The sequence below is a fragment of the Cebus imitator genome, unplaced genomic scaffold (genome assembly GCF_001604975.1).
Source record: "Cebus imitator isolate Cc_AM_T3 unplaced genomic scaffold, Cebus_imitator-1.0 Scaffold411, whole genome shotgun sequence".
Lineage (NCBI taxonomy): Eukaryota > Metazoa > Chordata > Mammalia > Primates > Cebidae > Cebus > Cebus imitator.
Window position 1 is genome coordinate 695,559 of NW_016107726.1, and position 24,452 is coordinate 720,010.

Consider the following 24,452-nt stretch of genomic DNA (forward strand, 5'->3'; position numbering starts at 1 on the left):
AAAAATAGTTGTAAATCTGGATATTATTTTTCCTGATTTTAAGAGAGTTCATCCAATTGTACTTTAATATTAAATATGATATTAAATGCTTTGAGAGATATTCTTTGTCATGATAAAATAATTTTATATTTCTGGTTTTTAAAGAAATAAAATAATTGGTACATAGTATTTTCCAATGTCTTCTTGATCTATAAATGTAACGTATTTATAGGTATTTCTCTCTCTCTCTTTTTTTTTTTTTTTTTTTTTTTGCTAATATTTCAAATATGTAGAAGTGTCTAGAGAGAAAAATATTGCAAATCCACCTTTACCAGATGTTAACATTGCTTCTTGCTGTTTTTGTTGTTATTGTTGTTGAATAAAACACAGCATAGACAGTTGAAGGCCCTTCCCAGTCTCACTGGATCGATCACCCTTATTCATTGGTTAGTTAATACTCCTAATTTTGGTAGAATCTCATGGTTGCAAATATGTTTACTTCTGTTTCTGAGCTCTTTATTCTTTTGGATTGGTCTGCCTCTCTCTGTTCAGTACCCTGTCCAAGACCACATTGTCTTAATCATATTGCTTTTTAATTGCTAATGTGAATCTTCATATAATGTAGGGCAAATATTTTAATGTCATTATTTTTGTCCACTTTTTTTTTAACATTTTTAGATGATTTTTATATAAGTTCATGAAGTTCCACTGAAAACAATTTCAAAATATTTACTGTAATGTGCATTAAATTTATTCGTAAATATGGTAAAAATGGATGCCTCTTTATTTCTCCAGGTCTTTTTTTATACCATTCATCTTGGAACTTTTGTTTATAATTTTATCCCTAGAATACTTTCATATTATTATATTTCTTCTATAAATTTTTGTTGCTGTTGAGGATTTTTTGTTTTGTATTATATTTGTGATGGTTATTTCTGGGAGTATAGGAATGCTATAGTGTGTCGAATGAGCCCAGGCATTTTAGCCTAACAATGCTTCCCTTACTCATTGAACGTCTCCATCTTTTTAACTCTTGCCCATTAGTTCAGACCATCCTATGAAATTATTTTCATTTACAGTAATTCCTCTTTTAAGTGTTGATTGTGTTTATTTTTCTAAGCATTTGATTTATTCATGGACTTTTTGTTTAGAGGCTTATGCTGCGTCAGAAGGCTTTTGTTCCCTTCTTTTGTTCATGTTCCTTTAACTCCTCACTCCTCATTTATCCTTAGGTCCTTGCAGAATTCCCTGATACAGTATGTTAACATTTTTTTGTCCCAGTATGGAGTTACTTGAAGGTGTCTTGAATTTGTTCTACTGTCAGTGCCTAAATGCTGCATATTGAGAGCCATGTGGCCTCTGAGTAGATAGAACAGTTGAGCAGACCTAACTTAGGGATAAATGATGATGGAGGTAAAGAAAATGAGACATATGGCACTACCAGAAAATGCACCACAACTGATAGAAATGCAAACAGTTTCCTCTCCACTTCCTAGTTGGCTTGCCCTTGAATTTCAGAGATCACAGTAAACAGGAGCCCAAAATGATACTGTCCCAGCTGTTTAAGTGCAGTGTTTTAATCAGAACCTTTCTCATATGCATGCTGTCTTCCCTGGTTTTCAGTGTAGTAAATCTTTGTCTATTTGTGCGCCTTCATTAGTGACATAAAGAAAAGCCAGTGGATGGCATATTTAGTTGATTTTATTATTAATTTGGAAATTTTGTATCAGCGTTTTCTTCATCTGTGTTTCCTCAGTATCTGGCATGGTGATTGGCAGGTGGTATTCAATGAAAATTAAACAGAAATCATACTGATTGCTGGAGTGATATTTGATTTCTTCATTTTTATGTATAGCTTAGTACTTTATGATATAGAGATAAAATAATATAATAGTATGCATTTTTTTCTTATCTAAAACTTCTATGAGATTGGAGTAATAGAGATCTGCCTCTTACATTTTCAGTCAGAATTACTTACATGTTTTTAAAAATGTGTTTAATTCTAGAAGAGTCTATACCAATGCAATTTTAATTTATTATTGTTTTTATCATTACTGTTGTCAATAAATGTAACAATAAACAACTGCCTCCAAATTTGAAGCTGGCTAAGAGATTCAAGATTTTCAGGAACAGCCTATTAGTCAAAGAGAACTCTTCAATTCAGTTTGTAAACTGCAGCCAACAAGTCTAAACAGTTTAACTCTGTTACTTCATTTCAGTAAGTCTTACACAGAGGGTAGAAAGGCTGCTATTATCCCAAAGTGTTGCTTATTACACGTTTAGCCTGACATCTTTCAATGGAGGTGAACTTGTTTGTGAAAGTCAGCTATTTCATAGGCTTTCATTAAATATCCCAAGTAAACATAAACAAAAATGTATGTGGGGGTTTGTCAATTTATCATTATGACTATCTGAAATTTCTCAGTAACTAGGTATATTTTTAACTAATGATCCAAGGTTTAAATAAGTGTGGTGGAAAGCTAAAGGAGGAGAATATCTCAAATCACAAGTGCAAACATGATGGACTTGGGCCATCTTCAGTCCTGAAAAAAAAAATGAAAGCTTACCTTTTTGATCAAAAAGAGTCATGGAAGGACCAATTGCAGAGATGTCTGATTCTTTCTTTACCGCCTCTTGGCAAAAATGTTTGGCCTTTGCATTGTTATATATCTATATTTTTTTTCTCTAACATCTTTTTTCAAAAATTTAATTAAAATTAAAAAAAATTTACTTTAAGTTCCGGGATACATGTGCAGAACGTGCAGGTGTGTTACATAGGTATATGTGTGCCATGGTGGTTTGCTGCATCTGTTGACCCATCCTCTAAGTTCCCTCCCCTTGCCCCCCACCCTCCAACAGGCCCTGGTGTGTGTTCTTCCCCTCCTTTGTGTCCATGTGTTCTCATTGTTCAACTTGCAAACTTGCACTTATGAGCGAGAACATGCAGTGTTTGGTTTTCTGTTTCTGTGTTAGTTTGCTGAGAATGATGGCTTCCAGCTTCATCTATATCCCTGCAAAGGACATGATCTAATTCCTTTCTATGGCTGCATAGTTTCCATGGTGTGTATGTACCACATTTTCTTTATCCAGTCTATCACTGACAAGCATTTGGGTTGGTTCCATGACTTTGCTATTGTAAATAGTCCTGCAATAATCATAGGTGTGCAAGTGTCTTTATAGTAGAATGATTTATATCCCTTTGGGTGTATACCCAGTAATGGGATTGCTGGGTCAAATGGTATTTCTGGTTCTACATTCTTGAGGAATCGCCATGCTGTCTTCCACAATGGTTGAACTAATTTACATTCTCACCAACAGTGTAAAAGTGTTCCTATTTCTCCACAGCCTCTCCAGCATCTACTGTTTCTTGACTTTTTAATAATCGTCATTCTGACTAGCATGAGATGGTATCTCATTGTGGTTTTGATTTGCATTTCTCTAAGGATCAGTGATACTGAGCTTTTTTTTTCATATGTTTGTTGGCCACATAAATGTCTTCTTTTGAGAAGTGTCTGTTCACATCCTTTGCCCACTTTTTGATTGATTGTCTTGTTGTTGTTGTAAATTTCTTTAAGTTCCTTGTAGATTCTGGATATTAGACTTTTGTCAAATGGGTCAATCACAAAAATTTTCTCCCATTGTGTAGATTGCCTGTTTACTCTGATGATAGTTTCTTTTGTTGTGAAGAAGCTCTTTAGTTTAATTAGATCTCATTTGTTAATTTTGGCTTTTGTTGCTGGTGTTTTTGTCTTGAAATCTTTGCCCATGCCTACATCCTGAATGGTATTGCCTAGGTTTTCTTCTAGGGTTTTTATGGTTTTGAGTTTTACATTTAAGTCTTTAATCCATGTTGAGTTAATTTTTGTGTAAGGTGTAAAGAAGGGGTCCAGTTTCAGTTTTCTGCATATGACTACCCAGTTTTCCCAGGACCATCTATTGAATAGAAGATCCTTTCCCCATTGCTTGTTTTTGTCAGGTTTGTCGAAGATCTGATGGTTGTAGATGTATGGCATTATTTCTGAGGTCTCTCTTCTGTTCCATTGGCCTATATGTTTGTTTTGATACCAGCATTGTTATATTTTATGTAGTCATATTTATCCTTTGTTTTCTTTATGGCTCTTCCCTTGTATTTATATTTAAAGAATTATTCTCTTGTCCTTTCTTCATAATATTTTATAGTCATGTTTTTAAATATTTGATGATTCAATCCATCTTATAATATTTAGTGTGTAATAGACATAGTTTATTTTGAAGTAGCCTACAACTTACCTCATCACTATTTAGTGAATATTCAACTCTCTTTAAATGACTTAGAATATTGTATTTATGAAATATTAAATTCATTTACATACTGGAGTCCTTTTTATGCTTTGTTTTCATTTATTAATTTGTCTAATAATCTTAATTTTTAAAACTGTAGATAACATCTTTATAATTTGGAAGCAACATATACCTCCTATTAGTGTCCTTTTAAATATTTTTTGGCTATTAGTATTCATTTTATTCCAGATGAATTTCTAAATAATTTCATTAAATTATATAATTTTTAAAAACTATGGATTTTCATTGCAAAGATAGTAAATTTGTTACTTATTCAGGGAGAGATTTAATTTTTTAGTGAATTTCCACAAAGAAACATTGTATTTCACTAAGTTTTTCTTTTTCTGTACCCTCTCTCTAAAGTATATTGAGGTGTTTTTATTTGTGTCAATTAGTCAATAATATTTATTGATTGTCAGTTATGCCGTAGTTAATAAGGAAGTACTCATGCAAAGTTCTATAATGCAGTAGTAAATAAGGAAGTACTCATGCAAAGTTTTATAATTTTTACAATTATAAAAAATTATATGTGTGTATATATATGTATAGATATAGGTAGTCTCTGTGTGTGTGTGTGTGTGTGTGTGTGTGTGTGTGTATATATATATATATATATATATATATATATAAAATGTAATCAATCAGTCTCTACACTCAGGAGCTCAAATTCGAGTGGGGAAGATAGACATTAAAATAGATCATTGCAAATAATTATATAATTACAAAGTGTTATTAAATTGCTGTCCAGTTGGGACTTTTTAGCCAGGAGCAGCATATGCAGACCTCCTGTTAGATGATCCACCTACCACTTGCAGTGGAATTAATGATAGCTGTCCATGGAATGCCTTTCCTTGAAAGCAATGTAAAAAAGAGATACTAACTTTCCTGTGTGATGTACTCATGTAAATGTTAAAGGCTTTAGTTTGATGTCCATCCAGCTCTTTGGCACAGACTGCCTATAGTCCCCTACATTTGACTCTTACTCTTAATGTGTTGGTATGTTAGCTGGCTGATGGGGAAAAAGACCTAAATTATAGAGCTTGCCAATTTCTGTAGTACAGATATTTCTACTGTATTCGTCCATTCTCACACAGCTATAATGAACTATCTGAGACTGGGTAATTTAGGAAAAAAAGAGGTTTAATTGACTCACAGGGATGCAGGCTTAACAGGAAGCATGACTGTGAGGCCTCAGGATACTTACAGTCATAGCAGAAAGTGAAGGAAAGCAAGCACGTCTTACCATGGCAGAACAGGAGAGAGAGAGAGAGAGAGAAAGAAAGAGAGCGGGAAAGAGAGAGAGAGAGAGAGAAGGGGAAAGTGCCACACACTTTTAAACCATCAGATCTTGTCAGAACTTACTCAGTATCACAAGAACAGCAAGGGGAATGTCCACACCCATGGTTCAGTCACTCCCACAAGGCCCCACCTCTGATACTTGGGGATTACAATTGGAGATGAGATTTGGGTGGGGATACAGAGCCAAACCATATCATTTATTATAGATAATTTCAAGCTACCATGCAGAATTCCGTCAAAGATTTCTCTAGCCCCCATTATACTGAGCTTTAAGGCTGAATCTGTCTCAGAGGAAGCATCACTCATGGAGCGACCACTCCCCAAGGCACAAAGAGAAGTGACCTAGCAGTTTTCTTACACAAAGGGCATGATTAGAGCTCCCCTAAACAGCTGCCAAGTCAGCTGTAGTATATAGTAAACCCCCTCTCCCTACCTGATCCAAAATTCTGTCCTTTGGCCACTGCCCCTCTGCACCTCCCTGATGATTACGCCTCATTAATCTGCAATCTTCTGTATTCTTCAAGTTCTTTGGAAGCCAGAATAACTGCCATTCCTTCCACTCTCTTGTTATGCATATATTATTCTATAAACTGAAAGCTTTACTTCCCTCAAGGGAAACATTTTGAGTATGAATACCTTATTTTAAGAGTTAAAACAAAATTTAATACTTTTTTGCCTGATTTTCTTCTTGCTGCAATAGTACTATTTTATTAAGGCAATGAAGATGCTGCTGATTGACCAGGGAAAGGGTCAGGAGTCCAGACAATCAAAAATATTAATAATTTAGAAAGCTCAGTCTACCTTACTGCTTATAGTCAATGGACATCTTTTATCTGATGCCCGTAAATCCATTAACAATATCACATAATTTAACTCGTATCTGTATTCAATGGTTAGAACCTGTGGTGCATCTGTGGAGGGAAGTCTTTTTTTTTTTTGAGATGGAGTCTCGCTCTGTCGCCAGGCTGGAGTGCAGTGGCGCGATCTCGGCTTACTGCAACCTCTGTCTCCCGGGTTCAAGCAATTCTCCTGCCTCAGCTTCCTGAGTAGCTGGGACTACAGGCATGTGCCACCATGTCCAGCCAATTTTTGTATTTTTTAGTAGAGATGGGGTTTCACCATGTTGGCCAGGATGGTCTCGATCTCTTGACCTCGTGTTCCGCCCGCCTTGGCCTCCCAAAGTGCTGGGATTACAGGCATGAGCCACCACGCCCGGCTAGGAAGTCTACTTTTATTGTACACAGGGAAGAGAGAGAAGAAAGCATCAGGAAGCCTCCTCTAAAGAACCACCTGATTCTGTCACCAGGAGAATGTTTGCAGGAGCTCTAATCAAGCCCTTTGCGTTAAAAAACTGCTAGGCCACCTTTTTTTATGCCCTGGGGAGTATCATTCTATGAGGGATGCCTCCTCTGAGACACAGATTCAGCCTTAGAGTTCAGTATAATGGCAGCTAAAGAAATATTTGAAAAGTGAAGCAGAGAATGCTCAGAGAAGGGTTCTGTCAGGATCCCTCACTCTTCCTCCCTTAGGTCTCTCTTCTGTTGTCTGTCATAGAGATAATAAAATGAAGTACAGATATTCCACAAGGGACTTGTCTCTTTTCTGGCCAGCAAAAGGTAGATTGGCTATCCTAACATCTGGAATGTAAATAGGCTTCCCGAGGATATTCTTTGACAGATTTTCAGAACATGTTCCATAGTGGCCTCCAGGCTAAATCTGAGTCACTGATTGATGAAAACTAGGAGTTCTCATTTCTTATGCTCTTTTAACTTGCGTGGGATAGATCAAATTAAGTCCGCTTGACAGCTAGGCTTTTATTATTAAAACAGTAAGTCCTATTTCTAGCAATGCCACTGTGAGGATAAAAATAAAATCAAAAGTTGTGCCTTTTATTTATTTTTTCCCTGATCCTTCCTGGAAGTAGGTTATTTCTCATGAATGTGACTGTAAAGCCATTTGTCATCTTAGAGGTAGGTTACTTCTTGTGAATATGACTCTAAAGACATATGTCATCATATGCAAAAAACAAATAAAAAAAAGAATCAGATGAAATAGGATAACTCAGATGCCTGCCCTACCCCAGGCCACATAGTTATTGACCTAGAGAAGGCAGTAAAGGACGGTGTTGGATCTTAGCAGGACTCTGAGATAATCAGCGAACCCATGTCAAAATATTGCACCCTGCTGACTTGGCAAGTCCTTCAAGTTTTTGGTACTCAGTTTGTTGATGTTAGAATAGAGGATGGGTTTGAGGTTGTTGAGTTCTAGAGTTATATTCTCGGATCATGTACAGAAATGGTTCACTCTCCCAAGTAGGTCAGTTGAACATTTCCTGGCTTCTTAAACTTTGGGATGAGCTTTTTCTTCGTTAAATTACCTTGATTCAAGCTTTCTGGGCTTGCCCTGAAGAACCATTTGCATGTATTGCTCTGCTATAGAATATTCCAAGTCATTAGTAGATAACAGCAAATAAGAGACAAATGAGTTAAGTGTGAAGACTCCTTACATCAGAGCCCATGGTCCTGCCAGCCCTTCCTAGATTTCAGGGTGCCGGTCATGGCAGACTCTTCATCTTAACTCCAGACTTCCTCCTGTACTCCAGGGCTCTCAGCCTCTCCTTGTCCTCTAAGCACAGCATATAGGAACTTCTGAATTCTTTACAACTTATGGAAATTTCTGAAGCTGTGTTCCACTGAGGAGACAATGGGGGGACAAGAACTTTACTTGCATCTTCTCTCTGATTCCTCCTTTCCCCTACCAGGATCTACTGGGAACAGAAAAGGGATGGTTATAGGCTTTTTTTCTACTACCTAAAATGGAAAAGCACATTTTAAAAGAAGAATATTCTTGCTAATATGTAATACAATTTGGGAGTGTTTTAAAGGATTATCTTATTTACTATCCTATTGTTTTGTTTCCCTTCATGTTTTCTTTTCTAGCACTATGTGCATTTTTGTTTTGTCCTGATACTATATCTAGTACACAAAAGTTTGAAGAGCATAATACTTACGTACTCTTATTCTTAAGGTATTTCCCCACAAATAACTTATTAATTGCAAAGGAAAAGAATAGTAACTTTTCAGTAGTGAAACCTTGCGGACCTACCTTAGCCAAGTTCTCAAAGTTAGGATCATCATTAATAGGACAAGTTAATATCATCTACACAGATGTGATGCACTGAGAAGGAAGTGGTATTTTGGCCCCAAATACATAACTTCAGCCCATTTGTGAGGCAGTATCAGACAGATTTAAATCGAGAAATATTTTACAAAATAACTGCCTTCTATTCTTCAAAAACATAAAAGTCACAAAACATGAAAGAAGGTTTATGCACTACTCTGGGAGATTAAAGGACACTAAAGAGATATGCCAATTAAATACAATGTGTACACTTGAGTTGGATCCTAGAATAGGGAAAAGTCTAGAAGACATTAATAAAACAGTTGGAAGAATTTGAATGTAGACTGTAGTATAGATGATTACTGTATTAGTGTTAACTTTCCCAAGTTTGATTATTGTACTTTAGTTACTTAAGAGAAAGCCCTGTTTTTCTTAGGAAATAACACAGCAGAGAAGTCAAGGATAAAATGGCCTGATGTCTACAGCTTACTATAAAATGATTCGGAAAAAAGAAATGTCTGGATGTGGAGAGAGTGAGAAAGCAAAGTGGAAAAATATTAACATGTACAGGAAGCATATGCAGGAGTTCTGTGTACAATTATACCTCTTCTGTGAGTTAAAGATATTTTGAAAATAAAAGGTAAAACAGAAAAGAAAGGAAACAGTCTCTAGGAGCACAGGTCTATTGTGTGGCTTCTCCTTCCACTGCTCCACGGAAATGACCACTTCTGATGTCATTGATGCCCAATGTGTTGCTAACTCGTTAGACATTCTTCAGTGATGATCTTATTTGACCTTTCAGAAATAGCTGGTGATGTTCATCATTCTCTTCTTTTTAACTTGCTCTTCCTGTGACTTTCCTAACAATTCTCTTCCCTTTATCTTTTTATAACCATCCTCTTTGAGGACCCATTTTGACAGCTCTACACTTTAAGTGTTGGTGTTTTTTGGGATTCTGTCCTAGGCTTTCTTTTTTTTTTTCTAAGTCTATACGTTCTTCCTGGGTGTTTTATCTACCCCATAATTTGTAGATCTAGTTCATATCACTCTTGGGTTTCAGACTTACACATGCCATATTCAATGGATCTCTCCTTTGGTTATTCCTCTGGCATATCAACATCAATCTATTCCAAATTTGTTACCTTCCTTACTTCCTTGATCCTGCCCTTGGCTTCCCTTAGACCTGGTCATTTTTCATTTGTGTCTGTCTCAGAGAAATGTTGCCAAGGTCATCTATTATTCATACCAGAACCTGACTTGACACTTCTTTATTCTTGCCTTTCTATAAACATCTTCCTCTTTATAGCCAGAATAAACATGTGACAAGATCCATCTAAAAGTCTTGCATCAGTCATTCAGCCTACATGATAGAGTGCCAACTATTGAGCATGGATATGATTCTTCATCATGCAGCCTTAGTTTTCTTTTCTTCCTTTATCTGCTGCCACTTTCACACACTCTTTTTTCTATCCATCTAAAACTCTTTCAGTTTCTCAAAGATGCTGAATTACCTTTTTATTTTTCCTCCAAGACTTTTCATGTGTTGTTCCTCAGCCTTATTATGAACCCTACTTATTTATGCCACCTGGGTAACTTCTTTTTTTGTATGGGGCTTGCACTTTCTTTTCTAATTTAAATTATACTTTAAGTTCTGGGATGCATGTGCAGAACGTGCAGGTTTGTTACATAGGTATACACGTGCCATGGTGGTTTGCTGTACCCATCAACCTGTCATCTACATTAGGCATTTCTCCTAATGCTATCCCTCTGCTAGACCCTGATCCCCTGACAAGCCCTAGTGTGTGATGTTCCCCTCCCTGTGTCCATGTGTTCTCATTGTTCAACTCCCACTCTACAGTGAGAACATGTGGTGTTTGGTTTTCTGTTCCTGTGTTAGCTTGCTGAGGCTGATGGTTTCCAACTTCATCCATGTCCCTGCAGAAGACATGAGCTCATCCTTTTATGGCTGCATAGTATTCCATGGCATATATGTGCCACATTTTCTTTATCCAGTCTATCATTGATGGGCATTTGGGTTGGTTCCAAGTCTTTGCTATTGTAAACAGTGCAATAATGAACATACATGTGCATGTCTTTATAATAGAATGATTTATAATCCTTTGGGTATATACCCAGTAATGGGATTCCTGGATCAAATGGTATTTCTGGTTCTAGATTCTTGAGGAATTGCCATACTGTCTTCCACAATGGTTGAACTAATTTATACTTCCACCAACAGTGTAAGAGTGTTCCTATTTTTCCACATCCTTTTCAGCATCTGTTGTTTCCTGACTTATTAATGATCACCATTCTAACTGGCATGAGATGGTATCTCATTGTGGCTTTGATTTGCATTTCTCTAATGACCACTGATGATGAGCTTTTTTTCATATGTTTGTTGGCCACATAAATGTCTTCTTTTGCGAATTATCTGTTCATATCCTTTGCCACTTTTTGATAGGGTTGTTTGCTTTCTTGTAAATTTGTTTAAGTTCCGTGTAGATTCTGGATATTAGTCCTTTGTCAGATGGATAGATTGCAAAATATTTTTCCTATTCTGTAGGTTGCCTATTCACTCTGATGATAGTTTCTTTTGTTATGCAGAAGCTTTTAGTTTAATTAGATCCCATTTGTCAATTTTGGCTTTTGTTGCCATCGCTTTTGGTGTTTTGGTCATGAAGTCTTTGTCCATGCCTATGTCTTGAATGGCATTGCCTAGGTTTTCTTTTAGGATTTTTATGGTTTTAGGTGTTACATTTAACTCTTTAATCCATCTTGAGTTAATTTTTGTGTAAGGTATAAGGAAGGGGTCTAGTGTCCGTTTTCTGTGTATGGCTGGCCAGTTTTCCCAACATCATTTATTAAATAGAAATCCTTTCCCCATTGCTTTTTTTCTTTTCTTTTCTTTTTTTTGGTCAGGTTTGTCAAAATGTCCGATGGCTGTAAATGTGTGGCATTACTTCTGAGGCCTCTGTTCTGTTGCATTGGTCTATATATCTGTTTTGGTATCAGGACCATGGTGTTTTGGTTACTGTAACCTTGTAGTATAGTTTGAAGTCAGGTGGCATGATGCCTCTAACTTTGTTCTTTTTGCTTAGGATTGTATTGGCTATATGGGCTCTTTTGTGGTTCTATTTGAAATTTAAAGTAGTTTTTTCTAATTATGTGAAGAAAGTCAATGGTAGCTTGATGGGGATAGCACTGAATCTATAAATTACTTTGGGCAGTATGGCCATTTTTATGATGTTGATTATTCCTATTCATGAGCATGGAATGTTTTTCCATTTGTTTGTGTTCTCTCTTATTTCCTTGAGTAGTGGTTTGCTGTTGTCCTTGAAGAGGTCCTTCTAATCTCTTGTAAGTTGTATTCATAGACTTTATTCTCTTTGTAGCGCTTCTGAATGGGAGTTCACTCATGATTCAGCTCTCTGTCTATTATTGGTGTATAGGATGCTTGCTATTTTTGCACATTGATTTTGTATCCTGAGACTTTGCTGCAGTTGCTTATCAGCTTAAGGAGATTTTGGGCTTAGATGATGGGGTTTTCTAAATATATAATCATGTCATCTACAAACAGAGACAATTTGACTTCCTCTCTTTTTATTTGAATATCCTTTATTTCTTTCTCTTGCCTGATTGCCCTGGCCAGAATTTCCAATACTATGTTGAATAGGAGTGGTAAGAGAGGGCACCTTTTCTTGTGCTGGTTTTCAAAGGGAATGCTTCCAGCTTTTGGCCATTCAGTATGATGTTGGCTGTGGGTTTGTCATAAAGAGCTCTTATAATTTTGAGAAACATTCCATCAATACATGGTTTATTGAGTTTTTAGTAAGAGAGGGTGTTGAATTTTATCAAAGGCCATTTCTGCATCTATTGAGATAATCATGTGGTTTTTATCATTGGTTCCGTTTATGTGATGGATTACGTTTATTGATTTGTGTATGTTGAACCAGCCTTGCATCCCAGGGGTGAAGCCCACTTGATCATGATGGATAAACTTTTTGAAGTGCTGCTGGATTCAGTTCTCCAGTATTTCATTGAGGATTTTTGCATTGATGTTCATCAGGGATATTGGCCTGAAATTTTCTTTTTTTGTTGTTGTGTTTCTGCCAGATTTTGGTAACAGGGTGACGCTGGCCTCATAAAATGAGTTAGGGAGGAGTTGCTCTTTTTCTGTTGTTTGGAATAATTTCAGAAGGAATGGTACCAGCTCCTCTTTGTACCTCTGGTAGAATTCGGCTGTGAATCCATCTTGTCCTGGGCTTCTTTTTGATTGGTAGGCTATTAATTACTGCCTCAATTTCAGAACTTGTTATTGATTTACTCAGGGATTTGACTTCTTTTTGGTTTAGTCTTGGGAGGGTGTATGTGTCCAGGAATTTATCCATTTCTTCCAAATTTTCTAGCTTATTTGCATAGAGGTCTTTATAGTATTTTCTAGCGGTAGTTTGTGTTTCTATGAGATCAGTAGTGATCTCCTCTTTATCATTTTTATTGTGTCTATTTGATTCTTCTCTCTTTCTTTTTTATTAGTTTAGCTAGCCATCTATCTATTTGTTAATCTTTTCAAAAAACCAGCTCCTGGATTCATTGACTTTTTGAAGTTTTTTTTTGTGTGTGTCCCTAACTCCTTTAGTTCTGCTCTGGTCTTATTTCTTGTCTTCTGCTAGCTTTTGAATTTGTTTGCTCATGTTTCTCTAGTTCTTTTAATTGTAATGTTAGGCTGTTGATTTTAGATCTTTCCCACTTTCTCCTGTGGGCATTTAGTTCTATAAATTTCCCTCTAAACGCTGCTTTAGCTGTGTCCCAGAGATTCTGTTATGTTGTATCTTTGTTCTCATTGGTTTCAAAGAACTTATTTATTTCAACCTTAATTTCACTATTTGCGCCACCTGGATAACTTCTACTAAGATTCAGCTCACAACTTCAGGGCCACTTATTGTGTGCAGCATGTCTCATTCTTAAATCTTGTGCATCAAGAATATTCTGTACTTTCTGTAGCACACACTTATCACACGTTTGTGTCAGTCTCTTGCATGTGTCCTCACTGGATTGTCAACTTGAGAGATTATGTCTGTTTACTTCACAGCTGCAGCCCCAGTGCTTACCAGAGTGCCTGGCAAATAGTATGTCCTTAATAAAATATTTTGAATGTATGAATGAATAATTGTAATCCATGGCAAAAGCAGATATTAGAAAACCTACTTTTGTTATGCACGTATATTTGCCCACTGATTCATAACTACTTTGTATTATAAGGAATCCTAGAAGACCATCAGGCCAAAGTATTAAATATTGCAAGTGACTATATGGCTTCTTTCTGACTCTTACATTTATTCTATTTTGGCTGAAGTTACTTTAGCATGAGTTCAATTTCCATAGTTTGCACAAATTGCTTTTGTTCTTTCCCTTGAAGCATCAGAATAGGTGCATTTCCTTTTCCATGTTTTAATCATTCACATAGTTGGGATCAGCTAGCCTGCCTGTTTTTACTCTCACCCTTCTTTTTTTTAGCACAAACACCTCCAATCCATTCAACTTTTACATGTGAAAAGTTGCCTTAGTATACAGCATGCTGTTTTGCCAATGTCCCTTATAAAGAATGACATTCATAATTTGACAAAACATTCAGAACACAGTGGAAGAACAACGTGTAATCATGACCGCATTAATTTGGCTATTAAATAGTTTGCATACTGATGAGGCAAAATACATTGATCCTCTAATCTTTGCTTCTACCAATATTATTAATAGTTATTATAATAATTATCAGTATATCTAACATATATTGAGCACATATAGTATAATAGACTAAGCATGTTTCACATAGTACCTTATTTGGTACTTAAAGCTCAATGAAGTACGCAATAACAATATGCCCTTTTAACAGATGAGGAAATAATTTGCTCAGGGTCATATAACTAAGGAATGATGGTTCTAGGAGTGGCCATAATATACTGCTAAACTCTTACTAGGTTTTGTCTTGACTGATATTTTTCAATCAGTTAATTTTAGGCTCCAAAGTAAAATGGGTTTAAACAACGTGATGTATGATTACCTTATTGTAAACCTGTAGATTTTCTGTTAGATAATCGATATCTAACATCTTAAAAAACTTTGGTAAATTTAGAGATTGAATTCCTTGTTTATATAAACATGCATTTACCTCACATCACCAAAAAGTTGCATTGAGATGACAGAAACATAGAAAAATAATTTTTTTTTTTTTTTTTTTTTTTTGAGACAGAGTTTCGCCCTTGTTACCCAGGCTGGAGTGCAATGGCGCGATCTCGGCTCACCGCAACCTCCGCCTCCTGGGTTCAGGCAATTCTCCTGCCTCAGCCTCCTGAGTAGCTGGGATTACAGGCACGCGCCGCCATGCCCAGCTGATTTTTTTGTAGTTTTAGTAGAGACGGGGTTTCACCGTGTTGACCAGGATGGTCTCGATCTCTTGACCTCGTGATCCACCCGCCTCGGCCTCCCAAAGTGCTGGGATTACAGGCTTGAGCCACCGCGCCCGGCCTAGAATAATTTTTAAAAATTTCCATGTTGTGTTCGAGGGCATGGAAAGTATTGTGAGGGACACAACAGGAGTGGATTTGGGGATGCTATGAAGCATATAGATTCAGAGGGACCATGAACTCTTTTTGAGTTGAGGAACTCACATCCCCCATAGAAGCAAAACAGTATTCCAAAAAGAAAAATTTCCCCAGAGAATTTCATAGTTGCCAAATAAAAAGCAGAAGGCGTTCCAAGAGCTGTCAGCCTATAAATTAGTTCAAGTTCTGTGGAACCACTAATCCTAACTTTTGGTAGCTGCCTCCAGTCTTCGCCTCTAGAATCAGGCTGTGTTTTCCAAACAGAGCTGTGTTACAGGTATTCCCAGAGCAGGCAGCAGGCCTGAGAAACAGTGAGGCAGCTGTGCACTGGTGACTGGTTTGAGAATTGGAAGAACCTATCCCCAGAAATCCTGTGCAATGCACACCTACATGAAAGTCCAGACTCCAGTCTCCCCTACTTCACCAGCACTACTTCAGCAAGGGCTCCTTGGACCAGAATCTTCCATACACCATCAGAACAATTGTGATTCCCACTGAGGCTAGAAAATAAATTTCTGCTACAAATAGCAACCAATCTAGCATTGTGTTGTGTTTACAAGTATGAGGATATGACTAGGAATTCTCAGTTTCTTGTAGAAATTGTTCAGAAGTAAAACAAGTATAGGATTTCTCTCAAGGAAATGAGTTAATACATGGTTCAACACTGAAAAGGAAATTAATGTAATTATTATTTCATGGCATAAACACAGGCTAATGGAAAAAAAGTCAAAGTTCTTGAACATTAGATACATTAGACACAATCCCTCAGTAGATGAGTTGACTAGCAGTGAACATTGAACTGACTAACTGTTTGAGTAGGAGGAAGAGAAAGATGGAATTTTATAGGGAAAAAATATATGGGTTAAAATGACTAAACATTAGCTCACCCTCACTCCATGGGTTTTTTTGTTTTTTGGTTTTTTTGTTTGTATCAAACAGATAGAACATCCATATTCTTTTCAAATAACAATGAAACGAATACAAAAATTGACTGTAATAAAGCCACAAAGAAAATCTCAATGGATTCCAAAAAGTAAAAATCACACGGCCCATAATCTTTGACTACATTAGTCATTAAACTAAAAAGTAATAACAACAAAAAAAAATCCCAAAATAACTGCTCACATTTTTGAGTAAGAGAGAACTAAAATCAAAGTTCCAAATTAATTTAATATGAATGGCAGTAAGAGGTTTGCTGATCAAAAGCGGTACTCTATGTACTTCTAGAAGTACCTCCTTTAACCCAGACATATAGGTGTATACAGTACTTCTGCTGTTAAAAGTAAGTGAAGTTGAGATACTTAAATAGTAACAAGTAGATATCCTTGTACAAAACTTGAAAGGCTTCAAGATCTTCAACACTTTAAATAAGTTTGATAATTTTAAGTTTTTAGATATTGCTTTTTGGTAAATACTTGAATACAAAGATTTTAAAGTTGCTATTAACTTTAATCTTCAAATAACTTAAGCATATCTCTTAAATTAAGGCAATATAGTCTTCTCAGTGTGTTCTGAATGATAAAAGCTTTGTAGTAAACAGGATTATCAGCAATAGAGAGCTAGAAGTAAGTTTAATGTACCAAAAGCAATTGCAACCAAAGCCAAAATTGACAAATGAGATCTAATTAAACCAAAGAGCTTCTTCACAACAAAAGAAACTATCATCAGAGTGAACAGGCGACCTACAGAATGAGAGAAAATTCTTCCAATCTACGCATTTGATAGAAATCTAATATCCAGAATCTACAGGGAACTTAAATAAATTTATAACAACAACAAAAAAACAACCCCATCAAAAAGTGGGCAAAGGATATGCACAGATACTTCCCAAAAGAAGACATTTATGTGGCCAACAAACATATGAAAAAAAGCTCAGTATCACTGATCATTAGACAAATGCAAATCAAAAGCACAATGAGATACCATCTCATGCTAGTCAGAATGATGACTATTAAAAAGTCAAGAAACAGTAGATGCTGGAGAGGCTGTGGAGAAATAGGAACACTTTTACACTGTTGGTGGGAATGTAAATTAGTTCAACCATTGTGGAAGACAGCGTGGCAATTCCTCAAGGATGTAGAACCAGAAAGGCCATTTCACCCAGCAATCCCATTACTGGATATCTACCCAAGGAATATAAATCATTCTACTATAAAAATGCTTGCACATCTATGTTTATTGCAGCACTATTTACATTATTAAAGTAATGAAACCACCCAAATGCCCAAAAATGATAGACTGGATAAAGAAAATGTAGTACATATACACCATGGAATACTATGCAGCCATAAAAAGGAATGAGATCATGTCCTTTGCAGGGACGTAGATGAAGCTGAAAGCCATCATACTCAGCAAACTAACACAGGAACAGAAAATCAAACATGGCGTGTTCTCGTTCATAAGTGGGAGTTGAACAGTGAGAACACATGGACACAGGGAGGGTAAAAACACATACTGGAGCCAGTCAGATGGTTGTGGCAAGGGGTGGGAGAGCTTTAGGACAAATATCGAATACATCCACAGGTTAAAACCTAGATGATGGGTTGACAGGTGCAGCCAACCACCGTGGCACACGTAAACCTATACAACAAGCCTACCCATTCTGCAGCTGTATCCCAGAATTTGAAGTAAAGAAAAAAAGTAAAAAGAAATAAGTTTAATGAAAATATTATTATTTTGAAATAACAATGAATAATAATGAAAATATTATTGCGTGTGTTATCACCTTAGTTTTCATCATCTTAATCAGAGTGTAATTGGAATATTAACTATACTTTGTATATTTTTGAAATATTTCTTATATATCTTATCTTAGAACATATTAAAAGTATGTAGTACAAATGGATTCTTAACTAGTCGAAATCAGTAATTGATATCTTGCAATATTTAGAAGTTTCTGAATCAATCTTGAGTTCATGTTTTAAACAACTATTACTCATTTATAAACAATGTGATTTTTTTTAAAGGATTTGGAAACATCTCACCACGCACAGAAGGCGGGAAAATATTCTGTATCATCTATGCCTTACTGGGAATTCCCCTCTTTGGTTTTCTCTTGGCTGGAGTTGGAGATCAACTAGGCACCATATTTGGAAAAGGAATTGCCAAAGTGGAAGATACATTTATTGTGAGTATGATAGATATTTAACTACATACATTTATTGTTTGATTTAAAAAAAAATTATACCTTTTCTATTACCTCAGATACAATTAGACATTCAATTCTTAGGGTTTCCATAACAATTTATATGCATCTCTATTAGCATGTAACTCATTGCATTTTAATTATGTTTATACTTAATCTGTATGAATAAATTAATGCACGAGAAAAATTCAAAAATATGACAGAAAAAAGTAGAAATTCAACAGTCTTAGATTCAAATTTCTTTCCTTCCCTCCCCTTCCTTCCTTCCTTCTCTTCCTTTCTCTTTCTCCTTCCTTCCTTCCTTCCCTTCCTTCCTTCCTTCCTTCCTTCCTTCCTTCCTTCCCTCCTTCTCTCTCTCTCTCTCTCTCTCTCTCTCTTTCTTTTCACAGAGTCTCGCTCTGTTGCCTAGGCTGGAGTGCAATGGCGCAGTCTGGGCACACTGCAACCTCTGCCTCTAGGGTTCAACTTCTGTCTGCCGGGTTCAACCTATTCTCCTGCTTCAGCCTCCTGAGTAGCTGGGACTACAGGTGCCTGCCACCATGCCCAGCTAATTTTTGTATTTTTAGTAGAGACGGGGTTTCACCATATTGGCCAGGCTGATCTCAAACTCCTGACCTTGTGATCCACCTGCCTCAGCCTCCCAAAGTGCTGGGATTACAGGCATGAGCCACCGTGCCCGGCCAGATTCAAATTTCACATGTAGTGTCTCCTAGCTATATTCTCTTAAACTGGTTATTATCCCTTCAAACCTACATTTTCTTATTTGTGTAACTTCAATAATGGTACTAGGGAGGGATTACTCTGAGGGTTGGCAGCAATATAAATTTAATCTTAACGTAAGTAGTAAATGACTGACAGTACTATATTATTTTAAAATTTGCTTTGGTACCCTTATAAAGCCCCTTTAGGAAAGATGTAATCTAGAGAGCAAACATAATAAAGGTGATCATATAACTTAATTCAGTAATGCCACTGATAGAAATATATCTACACAATGTAGAACCAAAGGTGTAGTACACACGAAGATCTTCAAGGTAGTCAACAACAAAATGCAAATGCTTTTGTTAAATTTTAAGTGACAAACGATAATACTCCTATGATTATAAGCTTGTGTTCTTGGAAGAAAATTATGGAAAAGTAGTTGTTTCTGTTAGAGGGTGAGATTATAAAGGATTTGTTACTTCTAGCACCACTATTGCAAATAAATCTTGTTCATCATTTAGTAATGTTTTATACTTTCACACAAAGTGCAATAAAATATTTACATTTAACTCCACTGATGAAATAAAATATTGAGCATTGTTTTCTCAATTTGGAGTATAGTTCCAGTTTTAGCACTAGTCATGTTTCAGATTTAAGATCAAAGTTAGATCTCAAACATTTTCACCATTCAAGTGGAATAACACAGTTATTCCAAAATTCGAGTTTCATCCTTTTTTTTTTTTGGTATTGTACTTTTATTTAAAAGAATCCTCTGTTTATATTAATCAAGAGGGCAGATTAGTGGCATAAACATGGTAATGTTAAATTCTTCATTCATTCATTGAATACATTTTTTAGTGCCTCCTAGATGCTAGGTAATGTTTTTTATGTTGCATATACAACAGTGCATAAAAAAACAAATTCCATGCCCTCATGGTGATGACATTCCAGTAAGCATGGTTCAGTGTTTGGTACCAAGCACTTTTCTATAATCTTTATAAACAGGAAGTCATTTAACTCTCACGTGTAAGATGAGGATGGTTGAGTAGAGGAATGCCTGTATACCCTTTCTGTTCTGTGATTTCATAGGTCTTTATTTCTAAAAATTCTCAAGCTCTAATATTCAGCAATTTTGATATGGTGTGGTTTGCGACCTATATTCTTTACAGTAGATAGGACAGATCCAGTCAGATTTAAAATATATAGTAACTAACCTCAAATGGAAAGTTGGATATAAACTGTTGTATATATACCAACTTCATTTAATATATTACACTTTAGAGTTTTTTTTTTATTGGAGAAGAAGATTTTTAAAAAATGGGTATTCCGATGACAGCTATGGCCTAGGAATATTGAAGACTTATCCTTACCTGTTGATCATGTAGCTTTGTTAGTTGTACAATTTAATATCATAGAACAGAGAAAGAATTCACCTGGTTCATGTTGGAATCAAACTGTGGAGGTTAAGCTCTAATCAATTAAATTAATGATAGGAAAAAGTGATGGAAGTGACAGAAAAAAAAAGTCTTTATGAAATTAATGTTTATCAATGAACAATTATAAATACTTAATTCTTGTTTCAGTGTCTCTATTTTCATATGGTTCTGTGTTGTATTTGGCCTGCAATCAGTTGTATATATGACTATAGAATAGAAATATTTCAAAAGCACTTCATGTAAATAATGATGATGCAAACCTAAAATTGCATTCTCAGGGCAAATGTAATTTACCCTCAAAAGAATTTTACCTGTTATAAAGCTGTGTGAGGATAAAGTAGCATCATTATTAGCATTGATTTTTTTATTATTGATGATACCTAATTTTCATAAAGACAATTGAAAACTAAGTATAAAAGAAAATAAAATAACATGCTTATGTGCTAATTTGCTCATAACAGTTTATAGGTTAAATTTGAGTATGCAAGTAATCCCTCTCTCTGTGTGTGTCTCTCTCTCCATATATTATACACATACACCTTTCTGTCTCATCCCTAGAAGTGGAATGTTAGTCAGACCAAGATTCGCATCATCTCAACGATCATATTTATACTATTTGGCTGTGTACTCTTTGTGGCTCTGCCCGCGATCATATTCAAACACATAGAAGGCTGGAGTGCCCTGGACGCCATTTATTTTGTGGTTATCACTCTAACAACTATTGGATTTGGTGACTACGTTGCAGGTAAGCTTTTCCTGGCACCCATGTTACTCTCCTAACAGGGGTTTATTAGTTAGATTTTTCACTTAGGTTTGTAACAAAACACAAGGGCTGTTTGAGTTTTCTAGGGCTGCCATAACCAAGTACCCATAAAGTGGGTGGCTTTAAACAAAACAAATTTATTGTCTCACAGAAGTTGGAAATCAAGGCGCCAGCAGGACCATGATCCCTCTCAGACTCAGCAGAATTTTTCTTAGCCTCTCCCTAATTTCTGGTAGAGGCCATCAGTCCTTGGCAATTCTTGGCTTGCAGCTGCATCCCTTCCCATCTCCACCTCCTTCAACACATGTTTTTCTTCTTGTGTTTGTCTCTGCAGCCAAATTCCCTTCTATTTATAAGCATACCAGTCAAATTGTACTAGAGGCCCATCCTACCCAAGTATACCATAACCACATCTTAATTGCGTGTACAAGAACCTTCTATTTTATTTATTGATTTAGAGAGAGAGTCTTGCTCTGTTACCCAGGCTGGAGTGCACTGACAATCTTGGCTCACTGCAACCTCTGTCTCCTGGGTTCGAGCAGGTCTCCTGTCTCAGCCTCCCAAGTAGCTGGGGTTACAGGCCTGCGCCACCAGGCCCAGGTAACGTATGTATTTATAGGAGAGACAGGGGTTTCACCATGTTGATCAGGCTGGTCTTGAACTCTTGACCTTAGGTGATCCACCTGCCTCAGCCTCCAAAAGTACTAGGATTACAGGCACAAGCCACTACACCTGGCCTAAGAACCTTATTTGAAAATAAGGTTACATTTTGAGGTACTGTGAATTAGGACTTCAGCATATCTTGGAGGACACAGTCATAACAGTGGCAAAGACAAATAGTGACTCTGTGACACGAGGTGTATGGAAAGGTGGAGTAGAATATTTATTTTTTTATTTAATGAAAGATATGTAACCACTGGTTGTTCAGAATTTTATATTTCCACCCTAATATTTGAAACCAAGTATCTTCCTCTGAATTTTTTTGTTTAGCACATATTTTGATTTTTTTCTTAAATGATTTCAACTTTTATTTTAGGTTTGGTGGTACATGTGCAGGTTTGTTACCCGGGTATATTGTGTGATGATGAGGTTTGGGGTAAGACTGATCCCATCACCCAGGTACTGAGCATAGTACCCAATTGTTGGTTTTTCAACCCTTGCCCCCCTCCCTCCCTTCCCACTCTGGTAGTCTCCAGTATCCGTTGTTGCCATCTTTATGTCCATGAGTACCCATTGTTTAGCTCCTACTTATAAGTGAGAACATGTGGTATTTGGTTTTCTGTTCTTCCATTAATTCACTTAGGATAATGGTCTCCAGCTGCTTCCATGTTGCTGCAAAGGACACGATTTTGTTCTCTTTTATGGCTACGAAGTGTTCCATGGTGTGTATATACCACATTTTCTTTACCTAATCCACCATTGATGGGCACTTAGATTGATTCCATGCCCTGGCTATTGTGAATAGTGCTGTGGTAAACATATGTGTCTATATGACTTTTTGTTAGAAAGAATTATTTTCCTTTGCATATATAGCCAGTAATGGGATTGCTGTGCTGAATGGTGGTTCTGTTTTAAATTCTTTGAGAAATCTCCAAACTGATTTCCACAGAGACTGACCTAATTTTCTATTCCATGATCAGTGCATAAGCATGTCCTTTTCTACAGCCTTACCAGCATTATTATTTTATTACTTTTTAATAATAGCCACTCTGAGTGGTATGAGATCATATCTCATTGTGGTTTTGATTTGCAATTCTCTGATGATTAGTGATGTGAGGCATTTTTTCATACATTTGTTAGCAACTTGTATGTCTTCTTTTGAGAAGTGTCTGTTCATGTCCTTTGCCCACTTTTTTTCTTCAACTTTGATTTTAAGTCCAGGGGTACATGTGCAGGATGTGAAGGTTTGTTATATAGGTAAAAGTGTGCCATTGTGGTTTGCTGCACAGATGAACCCATCACCTAGATATCACGCCCAGCATCCATTAGCTATTCTTCCTGTTGTTTTCCCACCCCTGCACCCCCAACAGACCCCAGTGTATGTTATTCCCCACAATGTGTCCACATGTTCTCATCAATCAGCTCCTACTTATAAGTGAGAAAATGTGGTGTTTGGTTTTCTGTTCTTGTGTTAGTTTGCTGAGGATAATGGCTTCCTGTTCCATCCATGTCCCTGTAAAGGATATGATCCCATTCCTTTTTATGGCTTCATAATATTTTATGATATATATGTACCAAGTTTTCTTTATCCAGTCTATCATTGATGGGCACTTGGGTTGATTTCATGTCTTTGCTATTGTGAATAGTGCTGCAATGAAAATATGTGTGCATGTATCTTTATAATAGAATGATTTATATTTCTTTGGGTATATACTGAGTAATGGGATTGCTGGGTCAAGTTGTATTTCTGGTTCTAGGTCTTTGAGGAATCATCGCACTATATTCCACAATGGTTGAACTACTTTACATTTCCACCAACAGTCTAAAAGCATTTTTATTTCTCTACAGCCTTGCCAGCGTCAGTTGTTTCTTAAATTTTTAATGATAGTTATTCTGACTGGCATAAGATGGTATCTCATTGTAGTTTTGATTTGCATTTCTCTAATGATCATTGATGTTGAACTTTTTTTCATATGTTTCTTGGCCACATGAATGTCTTTTTTTGATAAGTGTCTGTTCCTTTGTCCACTTTTTACTGCCTTGCCCACTTTTTTTTTTTNGGGGTTTCACCATGTTGACCAGGATGGTCTTGATCTCTTGACCTTGTGATCCACCCGCCTCGGCCTCCCACAGTGCTGGGATTACAGGCTTGAGCCACCGCGCCCGGCCATGCCTTGCCCACTTTTTAATCGTGTTGTTTTTTGCTTATTGATTTGTTTAAATTCCTTTAAGATTCTGGAAATTGAACCTTTGTCAGAAGCATAGGTTATAATTATTTTCTCCAATTCTATAGGTTGTCTGTTTCTGTTGATAGTTTCTTTTGCTGTGCAGAAGCACTTAAGTTTAATGAGGTCCTACTTGTCAATTTTTATTTTAGTTGAAATTGCTTTTGAGGACATAGTCACAAATTCTTTCCCAACGCTGACATC

The 24,452-nt window shown here is 36.4% G+C and overlaps 1 protein-coding gene across 6 annotated transcripts in view; it reads left to right on the plus strand.

The window, feature by feature from the left end:
- The window catches only part of KCNK2 (potassium two pore domain channel subfamily K member 2), a 216,702-nt gene that overhangs the window by 135,132 nt on the left and 57,118 nt on the right, over positions 1-24,452 (plus strand). For all 6 annotated transcript variants that reach the window (XM_017509219.2, XM_037731604.1, XM_017509218.2 and 3 more), the window contains exons 4-5: positions 18,284-18,444; positions 21,159-21,345. In XM_017509219.2, coding sequence (XP_017364708.1) covers positions 18,284-18,444; positions 21,159-21,345 — 348 coding nt within the window. The remainder of the gene's footprint in view (positions 1-18,283; positions 18,445-21,158; positions 21,346-24,452) is intronic.